Here is a 15,775-nt window from a genome sequence, read left to right on the forward strand (position 1 = left end):
ACTGGAAGTTGTAAAGCAAGATTTGCTGCTCAGTCCAGGCCTATTTAAGTGCCTGGAAGTCCTCGCACTACAGGTGGCCCTGAGCCTTTGTATGCTTCTCAGTGCTTGCTCAGTGGAACAGGCCCGGATACAGCCCACGTGGCCGTGGATTTTCACCGTGGTGAAATTCTGACTACCAACCTCTAAGGAAAACTTCAAAAAGAGCAGTGCCTGGATAATGCTCCAGTTTATCCAGATGCTGCATTTAATAAAGAATTGCAAAGAGCCTGAGAGTCCAGGTAGGAGAAGAAAGACCACACAGGCACAGCCACTTCCATCGGCCACACCCCACGGCACACCTTTGGTTGTTCCGAGTGGCACCACTGCTGTGAACGTCTCAAGTCTTCTCCACAAAACAGTAGCCGAGTTCCCAACAATGCCCATTTGGGAGGAGCCCGTTCTGAGCTGCACACCACTCATCTTCCTTGGGCACTGGACAAGAGATCGGCAAGAGAGGAGAAGGCAGCATTGCCTGACTGCAGGCATACAGAAATGCAGACAAAGCCGACCATTCTGGAGAAAGCCACTTGCTCGCAGCTCCACAAACAATCGAGCAGTCAGAAGAGAACCATTCCATCAGACTCGGAGACCTGGAGGGCAAGTGGAACAGGACAAACAGTGGAAATTGGGGCAGATCCCGGAAGATGTGTTTTGTTTTCATAGCATGACACCTGCAAGGCTGGGAAGGCTAAAGCCAGAAAGGCAATGCAATTAACAGAAACCAAACAAGTGATTAATTAAGCGTTCCATCATCTAGAAAGCAGAGGCAAGCACTCCCACCCGCCGTCGCCAGTGGGGGAGGATCTCCACCACCCCCGGGCAGCTGGGCGCCTGGCACCCGGGGGAGGGGGAAGCGGGGATGGAACGCACCCCAGGAGTCGTCACAATCGACTCAATTGTCCAGAATAAGCCTGTATTGTATAGAAAAGGAAACTAAGCAAGCAAGCTCAGGGGTCTTGTGCCGATAGGATCCTTGTAATTCCTGCCGCACAGATCCATCTCAGCAGGCAGCTCTGAGACACAGAGCTCGAGGTCAGCCCGAGAACACCTCCAGGAAACTCAAGGATTGTCGCGGCCAACCTGGGCTTTTCGTCATGTGAGGCACTGCTGCTTCTACAGCAGGTCATTTCCCGCAGACACCAGCCAGTTTTTAGAAAAATGTGAGATGGTCAAAGAATTCCTTAAGAAAAAGAACACATCGCATGTCCACAATAGACACCTGTGGCCTAGGTGCAGATGCATGATCAATACCTGATAGGAAACGAAGAAAAACTTCACGATCAGTTTAATCCCACATGGAATTCTAAGCGATCACCTCAGCTTGGTTGCAGCTATAGTGGGAATGAACTCCACAGTCCCAGAGCAGAGAGCAAAACTAAACGTTCTTTATTTTTGTTTCTCAATTTAATTTCCTGATTCTGAGACCGAGTCTGCCTACCTAGGGCCAGTTAGGAATCCACTCCCTCAATTCAGGAGGAGGTTTGCTTGCATCTAAGCTTAAGGTGGCTTCCCTGGAGCTTCCTTTCCCACTCTTTTTTTTTTTTTTTTTTTGACAGGCAGGGTGGACAGTGAGAGAGAGACAGAGAGAAAGGTCTTCCTTTACTGTTGGTTCACTCTCCAATGGCCGCTGCAGCCGGTGCACCGCGCTGATCCAAAACCAGGAGCCAGGTGCTTCTCCTGGTCTCCCATGGGGTGCAGGGCCCAAGCACTTGGGCCATCCTCCACTGCCTTCCTGGACCACAGCAGAGAGCTGGCCTGGAAGAGGGGCAACCGGGAAAGAATCCAGCGCCCCGACTGGGACTAGAACCCGGTGTGCCGGCACCGCAAGGTGGAGGATTAGCCTAGTGAGCCGCGGCGCCGGCCCTCTCCCACTCCTAACACTTCCCCTCCTCTAGTCTAAGCTCCAGCAAATCTCCCTCCACCCCAGGCAGCATTCGGGGGGCGCCGCTGTCTCCCCAGTCCAGCCCCCACAGACGGTGCACAAGGCTTGCTCCCTTCTGCTCAGCCGGCCGGCACCGGCCACCTTCCAGGACCCTCCAGAAGGCTGGGCTGCCTCACCAGGAGGCAACTTTTTACTGTGTGTCCCCTTCCCTGGAGAGCTTGGAGTGTCTCCCTTCCACTCAGAATGGAACCCAGGGGTTGATTCCAACATCGCCTGTGCCGTGGCACAGGCTCTAGGCATCTAGGAGCTGTGGCTTCTAAGCAACTGGAAAGATATATTCACATTTTCTCCAAGTTCAGATCCCTTGGAGTTACTAAGGGGAGTCCCTCTCCCCCGACACACACACACGCACACACACATGGCGTCTTACTCCCCTCTCCCTTCAGTGTGGCACTAGTCTCTCAGTTTAGTCCCTATCATCTTATATTCTTAATCATTGATTTCATCAGTCCATCTGTAATATCCCTCTCTTGGACACCCCATGCCTCATGGCCCAGTGGAGGTAGCCACATGCAGCCATGTGTTTCAAACCATGCTGCAGGGTGACCACACCTGAGCCCATCCCAGAACACAAAATGACACCGTGCCCTCGCTTCAGTGTCGTCTCATGGAACATTTACGGCCCACTGCTTGGCACCCCACCCGGGGGTTCCACTCTGTTGCAGCTCCTTATCAGCAGAGGCAGAAAGCGTTTGGTTACCCCTCTTGATACACACATGGTGGCAATGCCTACAGCTGCTGTTGGGCATTGAAATCCCTAGCTTGCCCTTGGGTTCTGCACTGCCAGCCCCTTGGGCTCACTGCCTCCTCTCCTTCCACCTGTGCTGTCGTCATTGCTGCTCCGCCAGACGTGAGGTCCACTCACTCCTGAGCAATTTCACCCATTTCACTTCCATGCCAGTGGCTCTCAAATCTATGTTTCTGTTCTTTCTTGAACACCAAACTCATATTTTATTTTTTAAGACTTTTTTTTTTTATTTGAAAAGCAGAGTTACAGAGAGGCAGCGGCAGAGAGAGAGGGAGAGGTCTTCCAACCACTGGTTCACTCCCCAGATGGCCTCAATGGCCAGAGCTGTGCCAATCTGAAGCCAGGAACCAGGAGCTTCTTCCAAGTCTCCCATGTGCATGTGTGCATGCAGGGGCCCAAGGACTTGGGCCATCTTGCACTGCTTTCCCAGGCCTCAGCAGAGAGCTGGATCGGAAGTAGAACAACCAGGACTCCAACAGGTGCCCATATGGGATGCAAACCGTGGCTTTACCTGCTATGCCACAGCACCGGTCCCAAACTCATATTTTCGACGGTATTTCAGGCATCCTTAACTCCATATGGCCAAAATTTAATCCATTGTCCATTTCCTCCAGGAAATGGTCAGGGGTTCTGACCAATGGTCTGGGTCAGATGCTGGAATTCCTTCCTAGAGGAAGACTTCTGAGCCCGGGAGAAGGAGTATGGATTTGATAAACTACGGAGGTGTGAAAATCTATTTTTTTAAACACTGCAAACATTAGGTGAAGTAGAAACAGGGTGAAGTTGGAAAACTGGAAACAGAGCCGCAAACATCCTACAGAGCTTCACGTCGTGCAGGCACATTTGGGACGGTCCCCAGGAGTGCCAGGTGCAGAAGGGGCGTGCAGTGAGTCCAGTCCCTTGGCAACAAGGATGCAGAGTGAGGACACACATGTGGAGGAGGGAGCCTGGGCTCTCCGTGAGGAGGCTTTGCCAACAGCCCAGGAGAGAGCTGAGGCGAGCCCTGAACCATGCTGGTGGCAGTGGCACCACAGCCCCTTCCCGGGCAGCTTCTCCAGGGTGGGGATGGTACCCAAGATGCCGCTGGCTGAGGTTCCAGCTGAGGGGCAAAGCATTGTTCCATTGACAGATCCTAGGGAAGATACCACAAGAAGAGGAGATGGAGGAAATGGACAATGGATTAAATTTTGGCCATATGGAGTTTAGGATGCCTGAAATACCGTCGAAAATATGAGTTTGGGACCGGTGCTGCGGCGTAGCAGGTAAAGCCACGACCTGCAGTGCTGGCATCCCATATGGGCACCCGTTGGAGTCCTGGCTGTTCTACTTCCGATCCAGCTCTCTGCTGTGGCCTGGGAAAGCAGTGCAAGATGGCCCAAGTCCTTGTGATCACTCCACACAACTGCTACACCTCCCCCTTGCATGTTCTGCCACGTATGGTCCCATGGCCTCCCTCTTATCACACGAGGTGCTCCTTGGAGGCAGGGGCTTTCTCCTGCTCACCTTTCTGCCCCTTGGGTCCAGTGCATGCCTCACACATGATAGATATTAAATAAATGTCTACTCTTCAATACAGTAATGAGCAAGTAATGAATGACTAGCAGTACCGTAATGAGCATGTTTCTCTGAAAGACCACTTACAGTGCCAGTTTTTTAATCCTAAATGCCATTGTCAGCTACGTGGGGGCTGTGAGTTTACGTGAATGTCTCTCCCTAAACGGACTTGTGTAATCTGTGCAAACAGAGTCCACAAGCACTTCACTGGATTGCTTTGTAACATGCAGGAGACCGGAGCTCTAAACCAGCCATTCTTTGTACAGAAAGGATTCTCTCATAATTATTTTCTCTGGTTTGGACATGGTGGGCATTTACCAAATTTTCAGGCAGTATTGAACTAATTTGCTGCTGCATAAATTTTTTTGATGATATGTGATGCCCAAAACCTGTGCCTGATTAGAATGATTGAGTACCAACTCGGGATCAAAGCATGTCTACTGAAGCCCCCAAAGTGCAGTAGGAAGTCTCATGTACTCTCTCAGGGGTGACCTTGTCCCAATACTAACCGGATGCCATGTCTAAGTCCACCCTCTCCTTTATAAGAGCCGGGCCACCAGCCCTCAGGCCAGAAGGCTACTGCCTTGGGAAACTGAAGTCACATGGAGGGATTGGCCTGCGAGCCTGGAGGGCCCTCGCCAACCTGGAAATGTGAAGTCTTTGATTCCAAAGGGCAGCCTTGCCTTTTTCCTTACGTGGCCTTTGCCACACTTTGTCTCGTTTCAGTTTTGTGACATGATCTGCCCCCAAATTCCCTCAGCAGTTGCAGCTTGGGTCGAGGTCACGCCCAGCTTTGTGTGCCCTCCCTGTGGCACACCTGAGATCCCTCAAGCAGCAGTCCTGGCCCGCCCAGATGTCATTTGGTCGTGTGGAAAGGATTCCTTTCTGCCAAGTGAGCACAGATGCGGAATCTGCTCATCTGTAGGCCTTTACGAAGAACAGTTAAAGGAGCCATGCTAGACCTTGAAACATCTTCTACATCTTTCTTCATCCTGTAAGCAATCAATGCTCTCTCCTTCGAGAAAGTGAACACCATGCACTTGTAGCCTGATAAGACGTGAGGGGATGACGGTAACAATGTCAAAGATGGTTGGGAAATGGTGAAAACAGAATGATACTGCAGAAAACACTTTGCCAAAACAAATTAAAGTCCAGGATTCTAATTCATGCATAAAGCCCCTTGTAGGACCAAAGGAAGCGTCATCGCGGCTGCCGAGCCCGCGTCTAACACAATCTGCTGGAGAGAAGCCGGGCATGAGATGAGCTGATAAGAGGTTTCCTCACAAGTGCATAATAGCTGTAATGACTAATTCTGGTGTAGGCAGTGTGATCCTGTAAGTGGCCATTTAGCCTGTTTGTTAACACAGTCTTTTTTAAATCTCTTCTAGAACAATGAGAAAAGGAGCATTATCTGCCGCTGGCTGAGCACTTATTACCTAAGATACTGGAGAATATAGAAATAAGCTGGATGCCCTACTCTGTCCTCTTATTAGCAGAGACCTCTTACAGGCTGCCTGCCGCTGCCGACCGTTGCTGTGGTCACTGGCTGAATCTGCTCTGAGTTGACCGATTGCTAGTCTCTCCCTTCATCCCCTTCCATTTCGTACTGGGCAGTGCCACATCATAGCGCCCCATCCAGCTGTCTCCATTGGGTTTCTTTGGTTATCAGTACAACGGGTTTCGTAAAAGTAAATTTAAACGCCGCCGTGCGCCGTCAGCATTGATAGATAGTCAGCGGGGCCCAGTGCCTGGACCCAGTGCCTGTGACTGAAAGGGCTCGCGTTCGGTCCCTGTCCTGACTTAGGTAAGTGTCGACGCCCTGCTCACCCCAGGACACGCTTGCTTGCTGCTTGGTCCATGCTCACAAGGTCAGGCTCCCAGGTGGCCCGTCACTTATTTTTGTAAGATAGACCTAGAAATAACACGAGGACAGTAAAGTTCACCTCCACGGAGCAGATAGAAGTAGCAGAACCCAAAAAGAAAAGCTTACTTCAGGTAGGCAAGACCAAACCAAAAAAGGAAGGTAGGTCTCTAACGCAGGTCTTAATAACACAACAGGGCTTCAATTGCGTTACGTTGGTTTTGCCTACCAAATATTTGGCCAATATTCATGCCATCCTAACAGAGAGCTCCTACTCTCTGAACCTCACCAGCAAGAACTCACTGGGAGCCTGGTAGGCGCCAGAACATGCAGAGGCCCAAACACTGTGTGAACAGAACCTCTAGGTTAGCTGGAACTGGAAACCCACAGAGGCCTGTGTGTCTGTGCCTCACAGGCAAGTCCTAAAGTCCAGGTGGCTCCTGCCTGGAGCCAGACACTTGGACAGATGATTTCCAAAGCAAAAATAAGGGTTTAGGAACAGCCTCATGGGTTCCAGGGTCTGCAGTAGACACGGTGGTGGGACAAGGTCAGCAGGAGGGGGTCTGGGCTCCTGAGCGAGAAGCCTAGGGAACTGATGTAGTCTGCCTGGGAATTGTCTCAAGGCTCTGCCAACAGCACAAGGGGCTTAGTGGATGTGCTTTCTCATGGAGCTTGAATTTGTTTTCCTGGACATCAGTAATCAAAGATATTTATAGGAATAAAATGAGAACTGCAGAATCCTTTAGTAAGATCTGTCACAGAGTCTAGAACTAGAATTGGGCAAAGTGGAGGGTTCTCTCTGTTCTACTTAAAAGTTCATGTAAATGTTCTTTAATCCCATTCCAAAAGACCAAGTCACCAACAACTTAATCTTCACGCACTGGTCAGTTCCATCGTGTTTTACCTCTCACTACCGACAGCCACAGAAGCCGTCCCTGTCGTGTGTGGCTGATTCTGTGTGCCGCCTTCACATCCAAACCATTTCACACCCAGCCCATCTCTGAAGGATTTCTTTTCTCTGAAACAACTCAAATCAGAAAACTCTGGGGCCAGTGTTGTAGTTCAGCAGGTTAAGCTACTACCTTCACTACCGGCATCCCATCGAAGCACAGGTTGGAGTCTGGGCTGCTCCACTTCTGACCCAACTCCCTGCTAATGCACCTGGGAAAGCAGCAGAGGGTGGCCCAAGTGCATGGACTCCTGCCACCTACTTGGGAGACCTGGCTCCTGGCTTCAGCCTGGCCCTGCTCCAGCTGTTGCCACTATTTGGGGAGTGAACCAGCAGATGGACAATCTCCCTTTCTCTCCCCTTCTCTGTCTGTAACTCTCCCTTTCAAATAAATAAATCTTTTTTAAAGAAATATATCCTTATTTAGCACTTTTTGCAATATTAAGTTTAAAATAGTATGTACATATTATTTCAGTGGCTGGGAAAAATAAAGCTAGAAAAGGGATCATTGGGGCCAGCGCTGTGGTGTAGCAGGTAAAGCCCTGGCCTGCAGTGCCGGCATCCCATATGGGCGCCCGTTCTAGTCCCAGCTGCTCCTCTTCCAATCCAGCTCTCTGCTGTGGCCTGGGAAAGCAGTAGAAGATGGCCCAAGCCCTTGGACCCTTGCACCCGTGTGGGAGACCCAGAAGAAGCTCCTGGCTCCTGGCTTCAGATCAGCTCAGCTCTGGCTGTTGCAGCCAACTGGGGAGTGAACCAGCAGATAGAACACCTCTCTCTCTCTGCCTCTCCTCTCTCTCTGTGTAACTCTGACTTTCAAATAAATAAATAAATCTTAAAAAGAAAGAAAGAAAGAAAATGGATCATTAGTTGATAGTCCAGGACAATAACACAAAATACGAGCACCTTTTCCCTTTCCTAAACCGCTCTGCCTGAGGGACGCTCATACGTCAGAATGGCCACAAGAAAAGAGGTAGTAGTAAAAACCCTAAACACTACCATCCATTCCCCTCTCTAAGCCAAACTCCCTCCCAGCCTCCAAATCAAATTTCTGGGGACAGATGTCCTCACCCAGGCTCCTCTTGGTTTCCAGTATCAGTATCACCTGGTCTTCCATTTCCCTGGTCCCACTTCCCCTCGTCCTCCTGTCTGGACCACCCACCGCCTGCAGCCTCTGCCTCTCCCTGCGTCCTCCCCATGGGCTAAGCTCCCTCCTCCTCTGTGGAAGCACTCACTCAGGTGGTTGATGAGGTCTCCCCCAGATCTACAAGTGGCACCTGGAAGACCCTGGGGTTCCATTTTCCCTCAGCCATTGCCTTCTGTGTCTGAAATGCCACCTTGGTCGCAGCTCCCACCTCCAGCCAGAAGATCCCTCCCTGGTCCCAAGACGTGAGCACCCACCTCTGCCTCTGCCCTGGGCCTGTGGGCACCTTGGGGACTGCGTCTTGCTCTCTTCTAGGCAGCCCCTCCCAACCCAGCAGGGCCTCCACGCAGGCTGCACTGGGGGAGTGGTTGTGAATCGATTTCAATTAATTCTGCATTTAATGGAATCAAGCAAAGGATGTCACAAGCTTGCTTTTATAACTGAAGAGAGCAGAGCGTGCAGCTGCCCGCGGTCTCTGGGGGCTGGAGGGACTGAAACAGGGAGAATCCTCAGAAGCCAGCTGACTGCTGGTCAAGCCAGGTGCCAGTGGGGAAGAATTCCACAGTGAAGGAAGGAAAGCGAGCTGCACAGTGGCGAAGAATGCCCACATTCTTGCAAATAAACCTTCAAGTATTATTTTGACAAAGAATACAAGGATTATTTCAGTTCCCTTGTTGACTAATTTGTATGTTCTTCCTACAGATACTTTCAGAAAAAGACCTATTGTTTGTCACTCAGCACGCTGGCCCAGTATGCATTGTTCATAGCTGTAATCAGAGCGCGCATAGCCGAAAATGTGGGCGCAGGGCACAAGCTGCTCCCCCCTCTGCTTCTCTACACAGTGAAAGCTGTGTTCTTATCTCTTATCACAGCTCTTTTGTCAAACGTTTAATGATTTTTCCCCTAGACAAATCTGTAGTTTATCAACCATAAAAATGTCTATTATCTTGTTTGTAAACAGCTAAACTTCGCTATGTGTGTCTCAAGATGAGCATGAATTAAGGTGTTCATTTGATTTTAAAAGCATTTTTATTAGCGTGTGCAAAGCTGGATTTCTCCAACATGTCTGGCTTGTGGGACTTCTCTCTGGGACTCCAGGACGGTGTACTTCATTTCAGCCTGTGTTTGTGCTTCGCGGGGAACCGGTTCAGCATCGGCTCCCCGGCCGGGTGTGTGGGGAGCGCTTGTCAAGGGCTGGACGGGTGCAGACGTTTGTGGCTGTGTGCAGCAAGGGGCTGTCACCAGGCCTCCTGCAGAGGAAGGCCCCGACACTCCTCTCCACCCCTGGGACCTCCGTTTTCCCAAGTGCCCGAGATTTCTGACTATTCTATAATTCATGACCTGATCCCAAAGCCTGTGAGAGATAAAGAGCCTTTTCTAAAAAATAAAAAAAAAATAATAAATGATAATTCCATCTTTCCCAATTTAAAATTTCCAATGTGGTTCTCAGTACCAACATTTGAAGTCTTTCCTGCAAACGAGTATGGAACACAAAGAACTTTTTAATGAATCTAGAACGTGGTGACAGGTAACTTCAGGGCATCTTTACGCATCTCTTCCCTAAGTTGGTGTTGGAATCTCTTTCATGTTCTATAAACATCAAATCGCAGAAATGCACTTTGTGCTCTAATCTCTCCCATGATGCATCACCTTGGTCGAGGGGATGAAAATGATTGTCTCTCAATGCCTGCAAGAGAAACCTTGAGCTTAGCTTTAAGTTTGTTTCTGATGGCTGATGTAAAGGTTTTTTTTTTTTTTTTAAGATGTATTTTATTTATTTGAAAGACAAAATTATAGAGAGAGGTAGAGGCAGAGAGAGAGGTCTTCCATCCGCTGGTTCACTCTTCAGTTGGGCGCAACAGCCAGAGCTGCACCAATCCGAAGCGAGGGCCAGGAGCTCCTTCTGGATCTCCAACGTGGGTGCAGGGGCCCAAGGACTTGGGACATCTTCTATTGCTTTCCCAGGCCATAGCAGAGAGCTGGATTGGAAGAGGAGCAGCTGGGACTAGAACGGGCGCCCATGTGGGATGCCGGCCGGCACTGCAGGCCAGGGCTTTAACCCTCTACACCACAGCGCCGGCCCCTGATGTAAAGTTTTTAGGACAACATATAAAACATTTAAGGTCAGAGTTAACACTTTCACCATTATTCAAATTACATTGCTCTAAATTTGCTTATCAAGTACAAAACTATAAACAAGGCATTTTTTTCCCAGGGGTGGTCAGACCAAGAGTTATGAGACAGACAATTCCTAGAATCCAGACAAAGTGTGAGATATGTGTGTGGCATGGTGGTCTCCAGGAAGAACAAAGGAAAACACTAAATAAAGACTGGAGTACATGGAGCTTTAGCTGAGTACTCTCTTTTTTGTTTTGTTTTTTTTTAATTTTGCATTACTTAATAAAATGGCCTTTCCTCAAAAATAACTAAGTTTTCATATTCAACATTTAAAATGGCACTAGCACATATTTTGAAAATATTCTTAACAGTATTTCAAATAAAAAGATATCTTTAACATAGTATACATTTTAAACATGGAGGAAGACATACAGAATCAGAAACTGTTTTAGAGTTTCATGGGGTTAGGAAACAATGGTTTAATGCTAATCGGATTTGACAACAAGAAAGCCATCTGTGTGGACATTCTGCATCAATCCATGGTGGCTCAGTGTCTGCTCTCCTTTCTGTAGAAGATAGATCCCACAGTCAGGCTCCCTGGGGATCTGTGTTTTGACTTTCGATGTCATAGAACCCAGTTCAATGCCTCCTCTTAACACCTCTCTCTCTCTCTCCTTCCGCACCCCTCCCCTCCTACCTCCATGTCTCTCTCCCTTCTCCCTTCTTTCTCCTTCTCTCCCGGCATGCCTGTCTATCTTTGTCTCCCTCCATATTTCTTTTCCGAAGCAGGGCACTGTCTGGCTCCTCCAGGCTGGGGGTTCTCTGGGCCCTGGATGCCCCTGGCCACATGCTGCCTGCCTGTCAAGTGCAAAGCAGCTCGGGCACGGCTTGCTGCTGCCAGCCCTTCTCGGGACCAGCCAGAGGCAGCCAGAGTTTGCCCAGTGTTTGGTAGTCATGGTGGCTACCTGTGCTCAAGAGGATGGCTTTCATTCTTACAGGCTGTGGTCGCTTTGCTTGTCCAAATAGCCTATTTGTTAAGGTATCAATGTCCAAGTATTTTGTAGCTACTAAAATTAGTCCTGGACATTAGAATGTGCAGGCCGGCTTGGCCAGGAAGAGTTGGCTGGCTGCGGAGACTCAAGGATACGGCGCCTTGCTTCCAGCACCTTGATCCTCCCTCTGCTTCTCTCCTCCCTCTTCACCTCCTCTTCCCTGGGCAGCAGGACACTCCACAGGCACCAGATCCTGTGTCTCATCCAAGAGTTTCCCCCTCTAAACAGGCGTTCTCCAGCCTCCTGAACAGTGTTCCCACCACGCCAGACCCTGCCGTGCCTGGTCCTCCTCAACCTGCGCCTTCATTTGGGGTTGACCTCCAGGAGACCTTCATTCTGTGGTCCCCCAGCTCTCACCGTGTTCAAAACGAGGCGAGATTTCCAAAGGTGGCGATTGCTGGAGCTGCTTTGTCCTCACATGGCAGAGGGGGCATTCAGGGCAGTGTTGGTCCTCAGCCAATACATAGGTGATTGGCATTCGATAGTTTTCATGTAAGGGGACTATTATTATCAGTTATGTCAGCTAGTTGTTTATTTCCCTTACAATTCCTTAAAGCTCAAGCCATCTTCAAGCAATTGAATCCAAAAAACAGTGCTCCTAAAGAGAACTTCACTTTTGCCACCCAAATCACACTGCCAGACTCACTCTCTCAATGTGGGTTCTGATTGTGTCATAAACTTGACCATGAAATCTGTTGAGTCGTGAGTCCCATGAAGAAGAGCATTGAACAGCCACCTCCCTCCCCTTGTTACAAAGTAATTTATTTCTTGTGTAACTTCCTGCTGTAGCCACCAGGGCTTTCCCCATGCTGCTTCCTGGGCGTGCCCTCCAGGGAACTTGATGATGAGGGAAAAATGGGTAGAAGAGGTCTCACAGATGCCAGGGCTGTGTGTTGCTGCCACGGCTGAAGCATATTACTTTAAGAAACACAGGGAAATCCACCCTGCCCTCCGTTTGACTTTCCCCACCCCGGCCCAGCTGTCAGTCTTCCTGGGCTTCTTTCACTATCATGCCCAAAAATGGAGGTTCGATGCCCGAGGACAGCAGCTCCCCCGACATCCACTGCCGTCTCTGGAAACGTGGATTCGGACGCCTCTCCAGGCCCAACATTGCTTCTTCTTACGAGCAGTTCCCAAGAGCAGGCCCTTCTGTCTGCCTTACCCCGGCTTCAGACATCACAGGCCAGCAACCCCACGCCTTCCTCCACTTTCTCTTCTTTTCTCCGGCTCCCTAACATGGAGCAGCTCCTTTTCCATTCTCTCTCTCTCTCGCTCTCGCTCTCTCTCTCTCTCACTCTCTTTCTCTCTCTCCCCCCCTCCCTCTCTCTGAAAGAGCATTGATTGGATAGAGTTCCCAAGTGCAGTACCTGCTCAAACTGTGACTCTCTCACTCTCTCTGGAACCACGGTTGTTGTTACTGCTCACCAACAGCCCTAACAACATTGCTGCCATTTATTTGTTTATTTGAAACAGAGTTACAGAGATGTAGAGGCAGAGAGAGAGAGAGAGAGAGAGAGAGAGGTCTTCCATCTGCTGGTTCACTCCCCAGATGGCCACAACAGCCAGAGCTGGGCCAATCTGAAGCCAGGAGCCAGGAGCTTCCTCCAGGTCTCCCACATGGGTGCAGGGGCCCAAGGACTTGGGCCATCTTCCACTGCTTTCCCAGGCCACAGCAGAGAGCTGGATCAGAAGTGGAAGAGCCAGGACTCAAACTGGTGCCCATATGGGGTGCCGGCACTGCAGGCGGCAGCTTTATCAGCTACACCACAGCACCAGCCCCACAGGTTCTAAAGCTTGACGTGATCCTTGACTCTGTCCTTCCGTTTTGCCCAACATGTGTCTACCCCAAGGCCATATTCCAGGATTACTGGGAACTTTGTGCAACACTGGACAAGTTGCTGCTCTAAGCCTTAGAGACGTAGAAAAGGAATAATGGAACTGACTTCAGTGGATTCGGGGTAATATCAGGGAAAAGAGTATAAGTGAATGACGTGTCACATGCTTAGCATTAGTAATGACCCGGGGAATGTTTCCTATTGTTGTTGTTGTAACAGTTGACATAGAATCATGGGTGAGACTCCAAAGATAGTTTCATGGAATATTTCGTGCCACCTCTCTGTTCTGCAGCCAAGGAAGGGAGAGAAACCAATAAACAGATATAAACAAATCTACCTGTACCCAGCACAAGACCTGGAAGGAGGTGACGGTCAAAAGACAGACAGATAGGTAGACAGACAGAAAAATATAGATACTTACAGAAAGATGATTAAAAAACTTGAACCTAAAACATTCAAGATAATTTCCTTTCCACCAGAAAAAAAGTACATATTTGATTAGTAGATTTCCAGTTTCTTTCCCAGTAAGTTTTTCCTTCAGGTGCAGTCACAGCTGGTTTTCTGTAAGAATCAGTTCTCAACCCATGCACATTTTGGTGCTTTCAAGCTGTTTCAGGAGTACAAATCTATTTTGAAGTCACCTTTAGCTGTAGAAGAAGGAAAAAAGCACCCTTTGTAAATGGTTTTGTCTAGAGGTATATCATCAAAATAGAGTTCCATTCACCTTCTCTCCTTTGGAAACCAGTGGCTATTTTCTATTCTTATTTTGAATTTTCTCTCTTTGCCTTCCATTCTAAGGGAATTGAAAAGGGACCAGTTCAGAGCTGGGCTGTCTTATCATTTAGGGAGACAGGAAACTGGCCATATTCATGTGGAAATTAAAAAGGATAGCTTTCCAGTCTATGTCAGATGCAGAAAGCAAAGTACAAAGTTGCGATGTCACAGAAAGCATTTGCAACCCTAGGCGGTGCGCAGGGTGTAATGACTTTATCATTGTTATTCAGAGGAAAGATTCTGAGGTATGTTTGTATCTGTGAGTCCCCATTCCACACTCACCCATGCCAATGCCTTGAGGAAAATTGGAGTTCATATAAAAACTTCTATGCCTTTCTGAAATAGTGATTTTAATCTGGTCTTGGATACATTTGAACCAAATGGCTGAAACTATTTACTACTTAAATAATTTTTAGATTTTGAATGTAATTCACAATATGCTTTTTTATTGTTAGAAGTAGGATGTGGCAGGCGCTGCGGCTCAATAGGCTAATCCTCCACCTGCGGCACTGGCACACCAGATTCTAGTCCTGGTCGGGGCGCCAGATTTTGTCCCAGTAGCCCCTCTTCCAGGTCAGCTCTCTGCTGTGGCCTGGGAGTGCAGTGGAGGATGGCCCAAGTGCTTGGGCCCTGCACCCCATGGGAGACCAGGATAAGCACCTGGCTCCTGGCTTTGGGTCAGTGTGGTGCGCCGGCTGCATTGTGCCAGCCGCAGCGGCCATTGGAGGGTGAACCAACGGAAAAGGAAGACCTTTCTCTCTGTCTCTCTCTCACTGTCCACTCTGCGTGTCAAAAATAAAAAAAAAAAAGTAGGATGTTTTCTTTTTCTGTTCTTTCTTTTTTGCTAATATAGAGAGTCAAGAAATCAAGATAGCTCAATGAGTTCAAAAAATGATCTCCACTCATCATTGGTTCACAGAGCAGTACTGACTTCCTGGGTCGTAATTAAACAGCGGCAGCAGTGCCCGGGCCTCCGCACACGGGGGGCACTTGTCTCCGAGCCCTTTCCAGGTACTTGTGTGATTCCTCTCGTAGTGCTCCTGGCTGTACCAAGTTCTTGGCCTTGCTGTTCTCGCCCTACAGACGCTGAAAGCAAAGCTCAGAGACACTGAGAAACTTGGCCAAGGTCACGTGGCAGGAGCTGGTGGCGTCCAGATGCCCACCCAGGCCGTCCGCACCAGTGTTCGTGTCCCTACATCGCACCACATTGTTTTGCCCTCTGGTGAAGTCCAAGTGCCTGGGAGTAAACAATTCTGAAACATCATGTGTGGAATGAATGAATGGATGAATGGACCAACACCAATAACGTTGAGGGTACTCGGAGGTTCTGAGCAGTTCAAGGATGAGCGATGTTTCCTGCCCTCAGCTGAACTGCAGCCTGACCCTTGCAGCGTGAACTGTGTGACGGGTTGGCCACGCTCAGCCACTGTCATCAGAGGGCCTTCGGCTAGGCCAGAGGCTCCAGGAGGGTTTGCGTCAGACCCTGTTCCCACGCTTGGTGGGTTCTTATTTCTCTATGGCTCGTAACAGCTCTGAGGGAGGCACCATCATGTTTCCCGTTTGACCAGGGAGGACCAAGGTCTCAGTCGCACGAGCAGGGAGTGGCAAAGCCAAGATCACACCGCAGCAGCAGAGCCTCAGGGCCTCATCCTTTCCTGTTGGGCTGGACAAAGTGGTGGCATGGGACAGAGGTGGAGATGCCCCAAGAAAGGGGCGTGAGGGTGCACACTCCTCCTCTGAGCGCCTCCCAGAGGCGGCCGCT

The 15,775-nt window shown here is 49.4% G+C and overlaps 1 protein-coding gene across 2 annotated transcripts in view; it reads left to right on the forward strand.

Moving 5' to 3' along the window:
- The window catches only part of PACRG (parkin coregulated), a 589,968-nt gene that overhangs the window by 476,399 nt on the left and 97,794 nt on the right, over positions 1–15,775 (forward strand). The window contains exon 5 of one of the 2 annotated variants that reach the window (XM_062187779.1): positions 11,276–11,293. The exons of the other annotated variant lie outside the window; for it this stretch is intronic. Coding sequence (XP_062043763.1) covers positions 11,276–11,293 — 18 coding nt within the window. The remainder of the gene's footprint in view (positions 1–11,275; positions 11,294–15,775) is intronic. 2 annotated transcript variants of the gene reach the window in all.

This window comes from Lepus europaeus, chromosome 3 (assembly GCF_033115175.1).
Source record: "Lepus europaeus isolate LE1 chromosome 3, mLepTim1.pri, whole genome shotgun sequence".
Taxonomy (NCBI): Eukaryota; Metazoa; Chordata; class Mammalia; order Lagomorpha; family Leporidae; genus Lepus; species Lepus europaeus.